The 15,000-nt window shown below is 37.9% G+C and overlaps 1 protein-coding gene across 2 annotated transcripts in view; it reads right to left on the bottom strand.

Annotated features, from left to right (window-relative positions):
- The window catches only part of sema3ab (sema domain, immunoglobulin domain (Ig), short basic domain, secreted, (semaphorin) 3Ab), an 88,145-nt gene that overhangs the window by 39,240 nt on the left and 33,905 nt on the right, over positions 1–15,000 (bottom strand). Inside the window, exons 2-3 of one of the 2 annotated variants that reach the window (XM_061916793.1) lie at positions 11,376–11,473; positions 9,341–9,403 (exon numbers count right to left, since the gene is read on the bottom strand). In XM_061916793.1, the coding sequence (XP_061772777.1) occupies positions 9,341–9,403; positions 11,376–11,473 (161 nt within the window). Of the gene's footprint in view, positions 1–9,340; positions 9,404–11,312; positions 11,474–15,000 lie in introns of both variants that reach the window. The other variant, XM_061916792.1, reaches the window with a different exon arrangement.

Below are 15,000 nucleotides of genomic sequence, written 5' to 3' on the forward strand. Positions count from 1 at the left end.
ATTCCCTTTTGGGGTCGCGGGGGGCGCTGGCGCCTATCTCAGCTACAATCGGCGGAAGGCGGGGTACACCCTGGACAAGTCGCCACCCTCATACCTAAATGTATTGCATACTTATCGATAAGTTTCTAATAAAGGGACCACACAAAATGGTATTATTGTCTTTATTTTAACAAAAAATTCTTAGGGTACATTTAACATATGTTTATTATTGCATTTTAGTCATTAAATAAAATAGTGAACAAACTATGCAACTTGTCTTTTAGTAGTAAGTAAACAAACAAAGATTCAAATTAGTCTGCTGACGTATGCAGTGACATATTGCGTCTTTTTTTTTTACCTATTATTTTGTCTACAGAGACAAAACAAATGCAAAAAAAAAGGTTAAATAAAACAGATTACACATGAAAATATATCACTCTGTTTAGGATTGTCTCCATACCAATATTTTGGTACCAGAACCTAAATGTATTACGATACTTTTGTAAATAAAGGCGACCACAAAAAAATGGCATTATTGTCTTTATTTTAACAAACAAATCTTAGGTTACATCAAACATTTGTTTGTCATTGCAATTTAGTCCTTAAATAAAATAGTGCCTTGTCTTTTAGTAGTAAGTAAACAAACAAAGGCACATAATTAGTCTGCTACGTATGCAGTAACATATTGTGTCATTTATCTACTACCTATATTTTGTCTACAGAGACAAAACAATCCATCCATCCATCTTCTTCCGCTTATCCGAGGTCGGGTTGCGGGGGCAACAGCCTAAGCAAGGAAACCCAGACTTCCCTCTCCCCAGCCACCTCGTCTAGCTCTTCCGGGGGGATCCCGAGGCGTTCCCAGGCCAGCCGGGCGACATAGTCTTCCCAACTTGTCCTGGATCTTCCCCGTGGCCTCCTACCGGTTGGACGTGCCCTAAACACATCCCAAGGGAGGCGTTCGGGTGCCATCCTGACCAGATGCCTGAACCACCTCATCTGGCTCCTCTCGATGTGAAGGAGCAGCGGCTTTACTTTGAGTTCCTCCCGGATGCAGAGCTTCTCACCCTATCTCTAAGGGAGAGCCCTGCCCCACGGCGGAGGAAACTAATTTTTGCCGCTTGTACCCGTGATCTTATCCTTTCGGTCATGACCCAAAACTCATGACCATAGGTGAGGATGGGAACGTAGATCGACCGGTAAATTGAGAGCTTTGCCTTCCGGCTCAGCTCCTTCTTCACCACAACGGATTGGTACAACGTCCGCATTACTGAAGACGCCGCACCGATCCGCCTGTCGATCTCACGATCCATTCTCCCCCCACTCGTGAACAAGACTCCTAGGTACTTGAACTCCTCCACTTGGGGCAGGGTCTCCTCCCCAACCCGGAGATGGCAGTCCACCCTTTTCTGGGCTGAGAACCATGGACTCAGACTTGGAGGTGCTGATTCTCATTCCGGTCGCTTCACACTCTGCTGCGAACCGATCCAGTGAGAGCTGAAGATCCCTGTCAGATGAATCCATCAGGACCACATCATCTGCAAAAAGCAGAGACCTAATCCTGCGGTCACCCAACCGGAACCCCTCAACGCCTTGACTGCGCCTAGAAATTCTGTCCATAAAAGTTATGAACAGAATCGGTGACAAAGGACAGTCTTGGCGGAGTCCAACCCTCACTGGAAATGTGTTCGACTTACTGCCGGCAATGCGGACCAAGCTCTGGCACTGATCGTACAGGGAGAGGACCGCCACAATAAGACAGTCCGATACCCCATACTCTCTGAGCACTCCCCACAGGACTTCCCGAGGGACACGGTGGAATGCCTTCTCCCAAATCCACAAAGCACATGTAGACTGGTTGGGCAAACTCCCATGCACCCTCAAGAACCCTGCCGAGAGTATAGAGTTGGTCCACAGTTCCACGACCAGGACGAAAACCACACTGTTCCTCCTGAATCCGAGGTTCGACTATCCGGCGTAGCCTCCTCTCCAGTACACCTGAATAAAACCCTACCGGGAAGGCTGAGGAGTGTGATCCCACGATAGTTGGAACACACCCTCCGGTCCCCCTTCTTAAAGAGAGGAACCACCACCCCGGTCTGCCAATCCAGAGGTACCGCCCCCGATGTCCACGCGATGCTGCAGAGTCTTGTCAACCAAGACAGCCCCACAGCACCCAGAGTTCTCAGGAACTCCGGGCGGCCCTCATCCACCCCTGGGGCCTTGCCACCGAGGAGCTTTTTAACTACCTCAGCGACCTCAGCCCCAGAAATAGGAGAGTCCACCACAGATTCCCCAGGCAGTGCTTCCTCATAGGAAGACGTGTTGGTGGGATTGAGGAGGTCTTCGAAGTATTCCTTCCACCTATCCACAACATCCGCTGTTGAGGTCAGCAGAACACCATCCGCACCATACACGGTGTTGATAGTGCACTGCTTCCCTTTCCTGAGGCGGCGGACAAAACAATTAAACGCAGCGTAATATGGGTAAAAGAAAACAGATTATACCTGAAAAGATATTCTGTTTAGGATTGTCTCCATACCAATATTTTGGTACCAGAATTTAAATGTATTACAACACTTTTCAATAAGTTTCTAAATAAAGGGGACCACAAAAAAATGGCATTATTGTCTTTATTTTAACAAAAAAATCTTAGGTTATATTTAACATTTATTATTGCATTTTAGCCCTTAAATAAAATAGTGAACAAATGATACAACTTGTCTTTTAGTAGTAAGTAAACAAACAAAGATTTGAATTAGTCTGCTGACGTATGTGGTGACATATTGCGTCTTTTTTCTATTATTTTGTCTACAGAGACAAAACCATTAAACGCAGCATAACATGGGTAAAATAAAACAGATTATACCTGAAAATATATCACTTTGTTTAGGGTTGTCTCCATACCAATATTTTGGTACCAGAACCTAAATGTATCTCGATACTTTTCAATACGTTTCTAAATAAAGGGGACCACAAACAAATGGCATTTTTGGCTTTATTTTAACAAAAAAAATCTTACGGTACATGAAACATATGTTTATTATTGCAATTTAGTCCTTAAATAAAATAGTGAACATACTAGACAACTTTTCTTTTAGTAGTAAGTAAACAAACAAAGGCTCCTAATTAGTCTGCTGATGTATGCAGTAACATATTGCGTAATTTTTCTACCTATTTTGTCTACAGAGACAAAACAAATTCAGCGTAATTTGGGTAAAATAAAACAGATTATACTTGAATATATATAACTTTGTTAAGGGTTGTCTCCATACCAATATTTTGGTACCAGAACCTAAATGTATTGCAATACTTTTTGATAACTTTCTAAATAAAGGGACCACAAAGAAATGGCATTATTGTCTTTATTTTAACATAAAAATCTTAGGGTACATTTAACATATGTTTATTATTGCATTTTAGTCCTTAAATGAAATAGTGAACAAACAATACAACTTGTCTTTTAGTAGTAAGTAAACAAACAAAGATTTGACATTCTATGCTGACTTTGCAGTGACATATTGCGTCTTTTTTCTACCTATTATTTTGTTTACAGAGACAAAAAAATTAAAAGCAGCAAAATATGGGTGAAATAAAACGGATTATACCTGAAAAGATATCATTCTGTTTAGGATTGTCTCCATACCAATATTTTGGTACCAGAACCTAAATGTATTGCAATACTTTTCGATAACTTTCTAAATAAAGGGGACCACAAAGAAATGGCATTATTGTCTTTATTTTAACAAAGAAATCTTAGGGTACATTTAACATATGTTTATAATCCATTTTATTCCTTAAATAAAATAGTGAACAAACAATACAAATTGTCTTTTAGTAGTAAATAAACAAACAAAAATTCGAATTAGTCTGCTATGTATGCAGTAACATATTGTTTAATATAGCTAACTATATTTGTTTACAGAGACACAAAAATCAAACGCAGCAAAATATGGGTAAAATAAAACAGATTATACCTGCAAATATATCACTCTGTTTAGGGTTGTCTCCATACCAATATTTTGGTACCAGAACCTAAATGTATTACGATACTTTTCTAAATAAAGGGGGGAATAAATGGCATTATTGTCCTTATTTTAACAAACAAATCTTAGGTTACATCAAACATTTGTTTATTATTACAATTTAGTCCTTAAATAAAATAGCGACTTGTCCTTTAGTAGTAAATAAACAAACAAAGGCACCTAATTATTCTGCTACGTATGCAGTAACATATTGTGTCATTTATTTACCTATATTTTGTCTATAGAGACAAAACAATTAAACGCAGCGTAATATGGGTAAAACAAAACAGATTATACGTGAAAAGATATCATTCTGTTTAGGATTGTCTCCATACCAATATTTTAGGACCAGAACCTAAATGTTTTGCAATACTTATTGATAAGTTTTTAAATAAAGGGGACCACAAAAAATTGGCATTATTGTCTTTATTTTAACAAAAAAAATCTTAGGGTACATTTAACATATGTTTATTATTGTATTTTAGCCCTTAAATAAAATAATGAACAAATGATACAACTTGTATTTTAGTAGTAAGTAAACAAACAAAGATTCGAATTAGTCTGCTGACGTATGCAGTGACATATTGCGTCTTTTTTTTTTTACCTATTCTTTTGTCTACAGGGACAAAACAAATGCAGAAAAATATGGGTAATATAAAACAGATTATACATGAAAATATATCACTCTGTTTAGGGTTGTCTCCATACCAATATTTTGGTACCAGAACCTAAATATATTACGATACTTTTCTGAATAAAGGGGACCACAAAAAATGCATTATTGTCTTCATTTTAACAAAAAAATCTTAGGGTACATTAAAAATGTGTTTATTATTGCAATTTAGTCCTTAAATAAAATAATGACTTGTCCTTTAGTAGTAAATAAACAAACAAAGGCACCTAATTATTCTGCTACGTATGCAGTAACATATTGTATCATTTATCTACCTATATTTTGTCTACAGAGACAAAACAATTAAACGCAGCGTAATATGGGTAAAATAAAACAGATTATACCTGAAAATATATCATTCTGTTTAGGATTGTCTTCATACCAATATTTTGGCACCAGAACCTAAATGTATTGCAATACTTATAGATAAGTTTCTAAATGAAGGGGACCACAAAAAAATGGCATTATTGTCTTTATTTTAACCAAAAAACCTTACGGTACATTTAACATATGTTCATATTGCATTTTAGACCTTAAATAAAATAGTGAACAAATGATACAACTTGTATTTTAGTAGTAAGTAAACAAACAAAGATTCGAATAAGTTTGCTGAAGTATGCAGTAACATATTGCGTCTTTTTTCTACCTATTATTTTGTCTACATAGACAAAACCATTAAACGCAGCATAACATGGGTAAAATAAAACAGATTATACCTGAAAATATATCACTCTGTTTAGGATTGTCTCCATACCAATATTTTGGTACCAGAACCTAAATGTACCTCGAAACTTTTGGATATGTTTCTAAATAAAGGGGACCACAAAAAAATGGCATTATTGTCTTTATTTTAACAAAAAAATCTTAGGGTACATTTAACATATGTTTATTATTGCATTTTAGCCCTTAAATAAAATAGTGAAGAAACGATGCAACTTGTCTTTTAGTAGTAAGTAAACAAACAAAGATTCAAATTACTCCGCTGACGTATGCAGTGACATATTGCGTCTTTTTTCTACCTATTATTTTGTTTACGAAGACAAAAAAATTAAACGCAGCAAAATATGGGTAAAATAAAACAGATTATACCTGAAAATATATCACTCTGTTTAGCGTTGTCTCCGTACCAATATTTTGGTACCAGAACCTAAACGTATCTCAAAACTTTTCGATACGTTTTAAATAAAGGGGACCACAAAAAAATGGCATTATTGTCTTTATTTTAACAAAAAAAAAAATCATAGGGTACATTTAACATATGTTTATTATTGAAATTTAGTCCTTAAATAAAATAGTGAACATACTAGACAACTTGTCTTTTAGTAGTAAGTAAACAAACAAAGGCTCCTAATTAGTCTGCTGATGTATGCAGTAACATATTGCGTCATTTTTCTACCTATTTTGTCTACAGAGACAAAAGAAATGCAGCGTAATAAGGGTAAAATAAAACAGATTATACATGAAAATATATAACTCTGTTTAGGATTGTCTCAATACAAATATTTTGGTACCAGAACCTAAATGTATCTCAATATTTTTCGATACATTTCTAAATAAAGGGGACCACCAAAAAATGGCATTTTTGTCTTTATTTTAACAAAAAAATCTTAGGGTTCATTAAACATATATTTATTATTGCAACTTAGTCCTTCAATAAAATAGTGAACAAACGATACAACTTGTCTTTTAGTAGTAAGTAAACAAACAAATATTCGAATTAGTCTGCTGACGTATGCAGTGACATTTTGTCTTTTTTTTTTACCTATTATTTTGTCTACAGAGACAAAACAAATGCAGAAAAATATGGGTAAAATAAAACAGACTATGCATGAAAATATATCACTCTGTTTAGGGTTGTCTCCATACCAATATTTTGGTACCAGAACCTAAATGTATTACGATACTTTTCTAAATAAAGGGGACCACAAAAAATGGCATTATTGTCTTTATTTTAACAAAAAAATCTTAGGGTACATTAAAAATGTGTTTATTATTGCAATTCAGTCCTTCAATAAAATAGTGACTTGTTCTTTAGTAGTAAATAAACAAACAAGGGCAACTAATTATTCTGCTACGTATGCAGTAACATATTGTGTCAGTTATCTACCTATATTTTGTCTACAGAGACAAAACAATTAAACGCAGCGTAATATGGGTAAAACAAAACAGATTATATCTGAAAAGATATAATTCTGTTTAGGATTGTCTCCGTACCAATATTTTGGTACCAGAACCTAAATATTTTGCAATACTTAGCAATACGTTTCTAAATAAAGGGGACTACAAAAAATGGCATTATTGTCTTTATTTTAACAAAAACATCTTAGGGTACATTTAACAAATGTTTATTATTGCATTTTAGCCCTTAAATAAAATAGTGAATAAACGATGCAACTTGTCTTTTAGTAGTAAGTAAACAAACAAATATTCAAATTACTCTGCTGACGTATGCAGTGACATATTGCGTCTTTTTTCTACCTATTATTTTGTCTACAGAGACAAAACAATCAAACGCAGCAAAAAAATTGTAAAATAAAACAGATTATACGTGAAAATATATAACTCTGTTTAGGGTTGTCTCCATACCAATATTTTGGTACCAGAACCTAAATGTATCTCAATACTTGTTGATATGTTTCTAAATAAAGGGGACCACAAAAAAATGGCAGTATTGTCTTTATTTTAACAAAAAAATTCTTAGGGTACATCAAACATAAGTTTATTATTTAAATTTAGTCCTTAAATATAATAGTGTACATACTGGACAACTTGTCTTTTAGTAGTAAGTAAACAAACAACGCTCCTAATTAGTCTGCTGACGTATGCAGTAACATATTGCGTAATTTTTTACCTACTTTGTCTACAGAGACAAAACAAATGCAGCGTAATTTGGGTAAAATAAAACAGATTATACATGAAAATATATAACTCTGTTTAGGATTGTCTCCATACCAATATTTTGGTACCAGAACCTAAATGTATCTCGATATTTTTCGATATGTTCTAAATAAAGGGGACCACCATAAAATGGCATTTTTGTCTTTATTTTAACAAAAAAAATCTTAGGGTACATAAAACATATGTTTATTATTGCAACTTAGTCCTTAAATAAAATAGTGAACATACTAGACAACTTGTCTTTTAGTAGTAAGTAAACAAACAACGGCTCCTAATTAGTCTGCTGATGTATGCAGTAAGATATTGCCTCATTTTTCTACCTATTTTGTCTACAGAGACAAAACAAATGCAGCGTAATATCGGTAAAATAAAACAGATTATACATGAAAACATATAACTCTGTTTAGGATTGTCCCCATACAAATATTTTGGTACCAGAACCTAAATGTATCTCAATATTTTTCGATACGTTTCTAAATAAAGGGGACCACCAAAAAATGTCATTTTTGTCTTTATTTTAACAAAAAAATCTTAGAGTACATAAAACATATGTTTATTATTGCAACTTAGTCCTTAAATAAAATAGTGAACATACTAGACAACTTGTCTTTTAGAGGTAAGTAAACAAACAACGGCTCCTAATTAGTCTGATGCATATGCAGTGACATATTGTGTCATTTATCCACCTATTGTTTTGTCAACATTATGAGGGACAAACTGTAAAAAAAATATTATTAATCTACTGTTAATATCTAGTTATTTTGTTTTAACATGTTCTATCTACACTTTTGTTCAAATGTAATAATCACCTATTTTTCTCTTCTTTGTTACTTTACATTAGTTTTGAATGATACCACACAGTTAGGTATCGTTCCTATACCAAGTAGTTACGTACATCATATTCAAAGTCCTCATGTGTCCAGGGACATAAACATACAAACATAATATACATTTAAAAAAAAAGAAAATAAGGTTTTGTAACGATAAAAACAATTGATGTAATCAAAGTAGTATCGACTCGATACGCTCTTGCACTTGGTATCATTACAGGATACCTATGGCATTTGTTTACATTGTGAGCTATTGTATCCTCCTACGGTGTGTCGTGAAGCCTTTTTAGCTATTCCTTGTCCTGCAGTGACAATGATACATGTAAGAAACTTACTTTATTTGTCGCCATGTACACAAGGATGAGTGATTCAGAAGTAGCTAAAACACTGCAGATTGTGGATGGAAATTAGCCGCTAACTATCGAGCCATGTCTTAAAGGGGTTTCAGTGTTATAACTTCACCTTTATCTTTACTTTTTAGGCCAAAATGCGACCATTCTCCTTTTTCTGTCCACACCCTGTCTCTGCGTGTAAGTACTTGGTGTGCGTGCGCTGCCGAACATGCTCCTCTGCTTGTAAAACCAGCAATGTCAATGCGCCGAATCGGTACGTTTCAAACAGAGTATTGTACCGTTTTTGATACATTAGTACCAAGATACTATACTATACTACCGTACAACTCTAATTCTGTTATATCTGTAGATTGGTGTGGGATTATTGTGATTCCCGGGGCTTCACTTTTTTTTAAATAGAGCTCCAAGTTGGGAGTCAAACGTTCACGCTAAGATAATAATCAGGCCCAAGATATCTGCTTCTCTCCACATGATCGCTAGAAATATGAGTACAGTCGGTATATTTAGACTGTGTAATGCAATTATTTGTTGCAGTAAACATGTTTTGCACTTGACTGGGGGAGGGCAGGTTTGAGTTATTACCGAGAGATCTTTTCCCGCCCACTTGCATTCGTCTCTGTGGGTGGGGGAGGCCAGCCAGGGGATCTGCAACACAAAACCCAAAGAATATTTCCTTTGGCCAGCCAGCCTGTGCAAGCATGCATGTGTGTGTGTGTGTGTGTGTGTGTGTGTGTGTACACACAAACCCCGTTTCCATATGAGTTGGGAAATTGTGTTAGATGTAAATATAAACGGAATACAATGATTTGCAAATCCTTTTCAACCCATATTCAGTTGAATATGCGACAAAGACAACATATTTGATAAACTTTTTTTTTTTTTTGCAAGTCATTAACTTTAGAATTTGATGCCAGCAACACGTGATGAAGAAGTTGGGAAAGCTGGCCGAAAATACTGATAAAGTTGAGGAATGCTCATCAAACACTTATTTGGAACATCCCACAGGTGTGCAGGCTAATTGGGGTCAGGTGGGTGCCGTGATTGGGTTTAAAAACAGCTTCCCAAAAAAATTCACAAGAAAGGATGGGGCGAGGTACACCCCTTTGTCCACAACCGTGTGAGCAAATAGTCAAACAGTTTAAGAACAACGTTTCTCAAAGTGCAATTGCAAGAAATTTAGGGATTTCAACATCTATGGTCCATAATAACATTAAGAGGTTCAGAAAATCTGGAGAAATCACTCCACGTAAGCGGCATGGCCGCAAACCAACATTGAATGACCGTGACCTTCGATCCCTCAGACGGCACTGTATCAAAAACCGACATCAATCTCAAAAGGATATCACCACATTGGCTCAGGAACACTTCAGAAAACCACTGTCACTAAATACAGTTAGTCGCTACATCTGCAAGTGCAAGTTAAAGCTCTACTATGCAAAGCGCAAGCCATTTATCAACAACATCCAGTAACGCTGCCAGCTTCTCTGGGCCTGAGATAATCTAAAATGGGCTGATGCAAAGTGGGAAAGTTTTCTGTGGTCTAACCGGTCCATATTTCAAATTGTTTTTGGAAATATTCGACATTGTGTCATCCGGACCAAAGCTGAAGCGAACCATCCAGACTGTTATCGACGCAAAGTTGAAAAGCCAGTATCTGTGATGGTATGGGGATGTCTCAGTGCCCAAAGCATGGGTAACTTACACATCTGTGAAGGCAGCATTAATGCTGAAAAGTACATACAGGTTTTGGAACAACATATGCTGCCATCTAAGCGCCGTCTTTTTCATTGACGCCCCTGCTTATTTCAGCAAAACAATGCCAAGCCACATTCAGCACGTGTTACAACAGCGTGGCTTTGTAAAAAAAAAGAGTGCGGGTACTCTCCTGACCCGCCTGCAGTCCAGACCTGTCTCCCATCGAAAATGTGTGACGCATTATGAAGCGTAAAATACGACAGCGGATACCCCGGACTGTTGAACGACTAAAGCTTTACATAAAACAAGAATGGGAATGAATTCCACTTTCAAAGCTTCAACAATTAGTTTCCTCAGTTCCCAAACGTTTATTGAGTGTTGTTAAAAGAAAAGGTGATGTAACACAGTGGTGAACATGCCCTTTCCCAACTACTTTGGCACGTGTTGTGGCCATGAAATTCTAAGGTAATTAATATTTGCAAAAAAATTAAGTTTGAGTTTGGACATCAAATATCTTGTCTTTGTAGTGCATTCAATTGAATATTGGTTGAAAAGAATTTGCAAATCATTGTATTCCGTTTATATTTACATCTAACACAATTTCTCAACTCATATGGAAACATACAGTTTGTATACACTGTATGTTTGCAGTGTGTCAGGGTTAAAAGGGTCACAATGCAATTGGTTGTCCACTTTGTTTCAGTTGACTCTATTATTCATCCAGGTGAGCATAGAGCGAGCAGCAAGCCTGACAGAGCTGCTTTGTAATATTCATGAGGCACTTTTGGCTTGAAACAAACAAGTCGGCCTTTGATTGCGGGATGTCTGCAGGACACGGTCCCCGGTTTGTCCGTGTTACCTGCACCATGTCTTTGCTGATGTTGAGGAGGTTGAAGGAGAAAATGTGGTCCTTGGCGCCCACCATCAGTCTTCCTTTTTCTTCGTCCAGCAGGAAGGTGTGGTATGACGAGCTGTTCACCAGACCTTCAAACGTCTCCAGGTTGTTGGAGTCCAGCATGTCTGCGTGGGATTAGAGGAAAGATTCAATCAATCAATCAATATTTATTTATACCACCCTTAATCATAAGTGTCTCAAAGGGCTGCACAAGCCACGGCGACATCCTCGGTTCAGGAAAAACTCACAACCCAGTGGGATGTCAACGTGAATGACTGTGAGAAACCTTGGAGAGAACCGCAGAGAACCCCCACCCCCCCAGGGGAAACAAAATGCAATGGTTGTCGAGTGGGTCTAGCATAAAAGTGAGAGTCCAGTCCATAGTGGATCTAACATAACAGTGAGACTCTAGTTCATAGTGGATCTAACATAATAGTGAGTCCAGTCCATAGTGGATCTAACATAATAGTGAGAGTCCAGTCCTTAGTGGATCTAACATAATAGTGACAGTCCAGTCCATAGTAGATCTAACGTAATATTGAAAGTCCAGTCCATGGTGGATCTAACGTAATAATGAGAGTCCAGTCCATACTGGAGCTAACATAATAGTGTGAGAGTTCAGTCAATAGTGGATCTAATATAATAGTGAGAGTCCAGTCCATAGTGGATCTAACATAATGGTGTGGGAGTCCAGTCCATAGTGGACCTAACATAATAGTGAGACTCCAATCCATAGTGGATCTAACATAATAGTGTGAGAGTCCAGTCCATAGTGGATCTAACATAATAGTGAGAGTCCAGTCCATAGTGGATCCAACATAATAGTGAGAGAGTCCAGTCCATAGAGGATCTAACATAATAGTGTGAGAGTCTAGTCCATAGTGGATCTAACATAATAGTGAGAGAGTCCAGTCCATAGTGGATCTAACATAATGGTGTGAGAGTCCAGTCCATAGTAGATCTAGCATAATAGTGTGAGAGTCCAGTCCATAGTGGATCTAACATAATAGTGATAGTCCCACGGCGGAACAAGCTCAGTGATGAGCTGAACACATGCACTTCTTTGGTAAGGTTTAAGAAAACATTGAAAGGTGAAATAATTGAAAATTATGAAATATAGTCACAATTACTTTCATCCCATTGATTTTTGATTTATTTATTTTTTTATGTTGATGTTCCAGGCAATCCAATTATCTGTGAAGGTATAGGATAGGCAAATATAAGCTTTGGCTTCAGCCTATTCCTTTTTTGGTCATTCTTTTTCTTTTCTTTCGTGTGTAAATGTGCATTGTTGTATACATATAACATGTACTGTAAAACTGATCACACACAATGGTTGATTGATTTGATTTGATTGATTATAGCTGAGATAGGCGCCAGCGCCCCCCGCGACCCCGAAAGGGAATAAGCGGTAGAAAATGGATGGATGGATGGATGATTATATGACCGAAATAAACTTATTTCATTCATTCATTTCATAGTGGATCTTACATAATAGTCAAATCAAATCAACTTTATTTATAAAGCACATTTAAAATTTACCACAGGGGTAGCCAAAGTGCTGTACAATAGACAGGTTAAAAGATAATGCGAGGACCGACCAAACAACACAACACAAACAGAACATGACAAAAAATAAATAAATAAGACATAAAAACAGGTTCACAGCAGGTGTATAATGGGGCGCTATTGCAGGATGGATATCACTTAGTGTTAAAAGCCAAGGAATAAAAGTATGATTTTAAGAGAGATTTAAAAACAGGAAGAGAGGAGGCTTGTCTAACAGTCAGAGGTAGGTCGTTCCAGAGCTTGGGAGCATCAGCAGCGGAAGCTCTGTCACCTCTGAGCTTCAGCTTTGTGTCAGGGATCGTCCGTAGCAGCTGATCGGCTGATCTTAGGGATCGAGTGGGGCAGTAAGGCTGAAGGAGGTCGGAGAGATATGTTGGCGAGATGTTGTTTAGACATTTAAAAACAGAAGGAGTTTAAAATTGATTGGGTAACGCACAGGGAGCCAGTGAAGGGACGTTAATATAGGGGTGATGTGCTCACGTCTGCGGGTCTGTGTTAGCAGACGAGCAGCAGAGTTCTGCACGAGCTGCAGGCGGGCGAGGGAGGCCTGGCTAATGCCTACATTAACCAGGCAGTAGTCCAAACCATTCGAGATAAAGGCGTGAATTAATTTCTCGAGGTCATGTCCTGACAGAAGCGGTTTCACACTCGCTATTTGGCGTAATTGATAAAAGCTTTTTTGAACGACGCTGCTGATTTGTTTTTCGAATTTAAAATCTGAGTCCAACTTTACCCTCAGGTTTGTGACACAGTCGCTGAGATACGGGGTCAGAGTGCCGAGGTCAACGTTGGGGGAGGGAGAGCGACTTGGACCGAACAACATAACTTCTGTTTTGTCTTCATTTAAACTCAGGAAGTTAGCTGAAAGCCAGGCTTTGATGTCGTGCAGGCAGTCAATGAGACGTTGAACTGTGTTGTTTTGTGCCATGGGAAAATAGATCTGGCAATCATCGGCATAAAAATGAAATGCAATACCATACTTCCTAAAAATAGAACCAAGGGGGAGAAGGTAAAGATTGAGCCCTGGGGGACCCAGACATAAAACTGTCTATTTTTACACAAAAACTCCTGTCGGCTAGGTACGACCGGAACCAGTTGAGGGCGCACCCTTAACACCCACACAGTTCTCAAGACGAGTGATTAAGGTGGCGTGGTCGACGGTGTCGAACGCAGCAGACGGATCCAAAAGCACCAGGACGACATATTTGCCAGAATCCGTTGACAGGAGGATATCGTTAAAAACTTTTAGAAGCGGTGACTCTGTGCTGTGGAGGGCTTTAAAACTGGACTGGAACAGCTCAGTGATACCATTATCCTCTAAGAAGGGTTTCAACTGACTGTAGACAACCTTCTCTAATATTTTGGAAATATATGGAAGATTAAAGATAGGTCTAAGGTTAGAGAGGAGAAAGGGGTCAAGGCTTGTTTTTTTAAGAGGCTACTATTGATAATGTTAGGGACAATTGATCCAATAATAGTGTGAGAGTCCAGTCCATAGTGGATCTTACATAATAGTGTGAGAGTCCAGTCCATAGTGGATCTAACATAATAGTGTAAGTGGATCTAACATAATAGTGTGAGAGTCCAGTCCATAGTGGATCTAACATAATAGTGTGAGAGTCCAGTCCATAGTTGATCTAACATTATAGTGAGAGTCCAGTCCATAGTGGATCTAACATAATCGTGAGAGTCCAGCCCATAGTGGATCTAACAGAATAGTGAGAGTCCTGTCCAAAGTGGATTTAACAGAATCGTGAGAGTCCAGTCCATAGTGGATCTAACAAGAGTGAGAGTCCAATCCATAGTGGGGCCAGCAGGAGACCATCCCGAGCAGAGGCTGGTCAGCCGCGCATAGAGGTCCCCAACCGATGCACAGGCGAGCGATCTACCCCGGGTCCTGACTCTGGACAGCCAGCACGTCATCCATGGCCACCGGCACTCCGCCCTTTTCCGGGCAAGAACCTTGGGAGATCAGTGGATCGGTTTGGTTCGCAGCCGAGTGTGAAGCGACTTGGATGAAAATCGGCACCTCTGAGCCGAGTCATACCAATATGCATAAATCCATACTGTGTATATATATATA

Source organism: Nerophis ophidion, linkage group LG12 (assembly GCF_033978795.1).
Source record: "Nerophis ophidion isolate RoL-2023_Sa linkage group LG12, RoL_Noph_v1.0, whole genome shotgun sequence".
Lineage (NCBI taxonomy): Eukaryota > Metazoa > Chordata > Actinopteri > Syngnathiformes > Syngnathidae > Nerophis > Nerophis ophidion.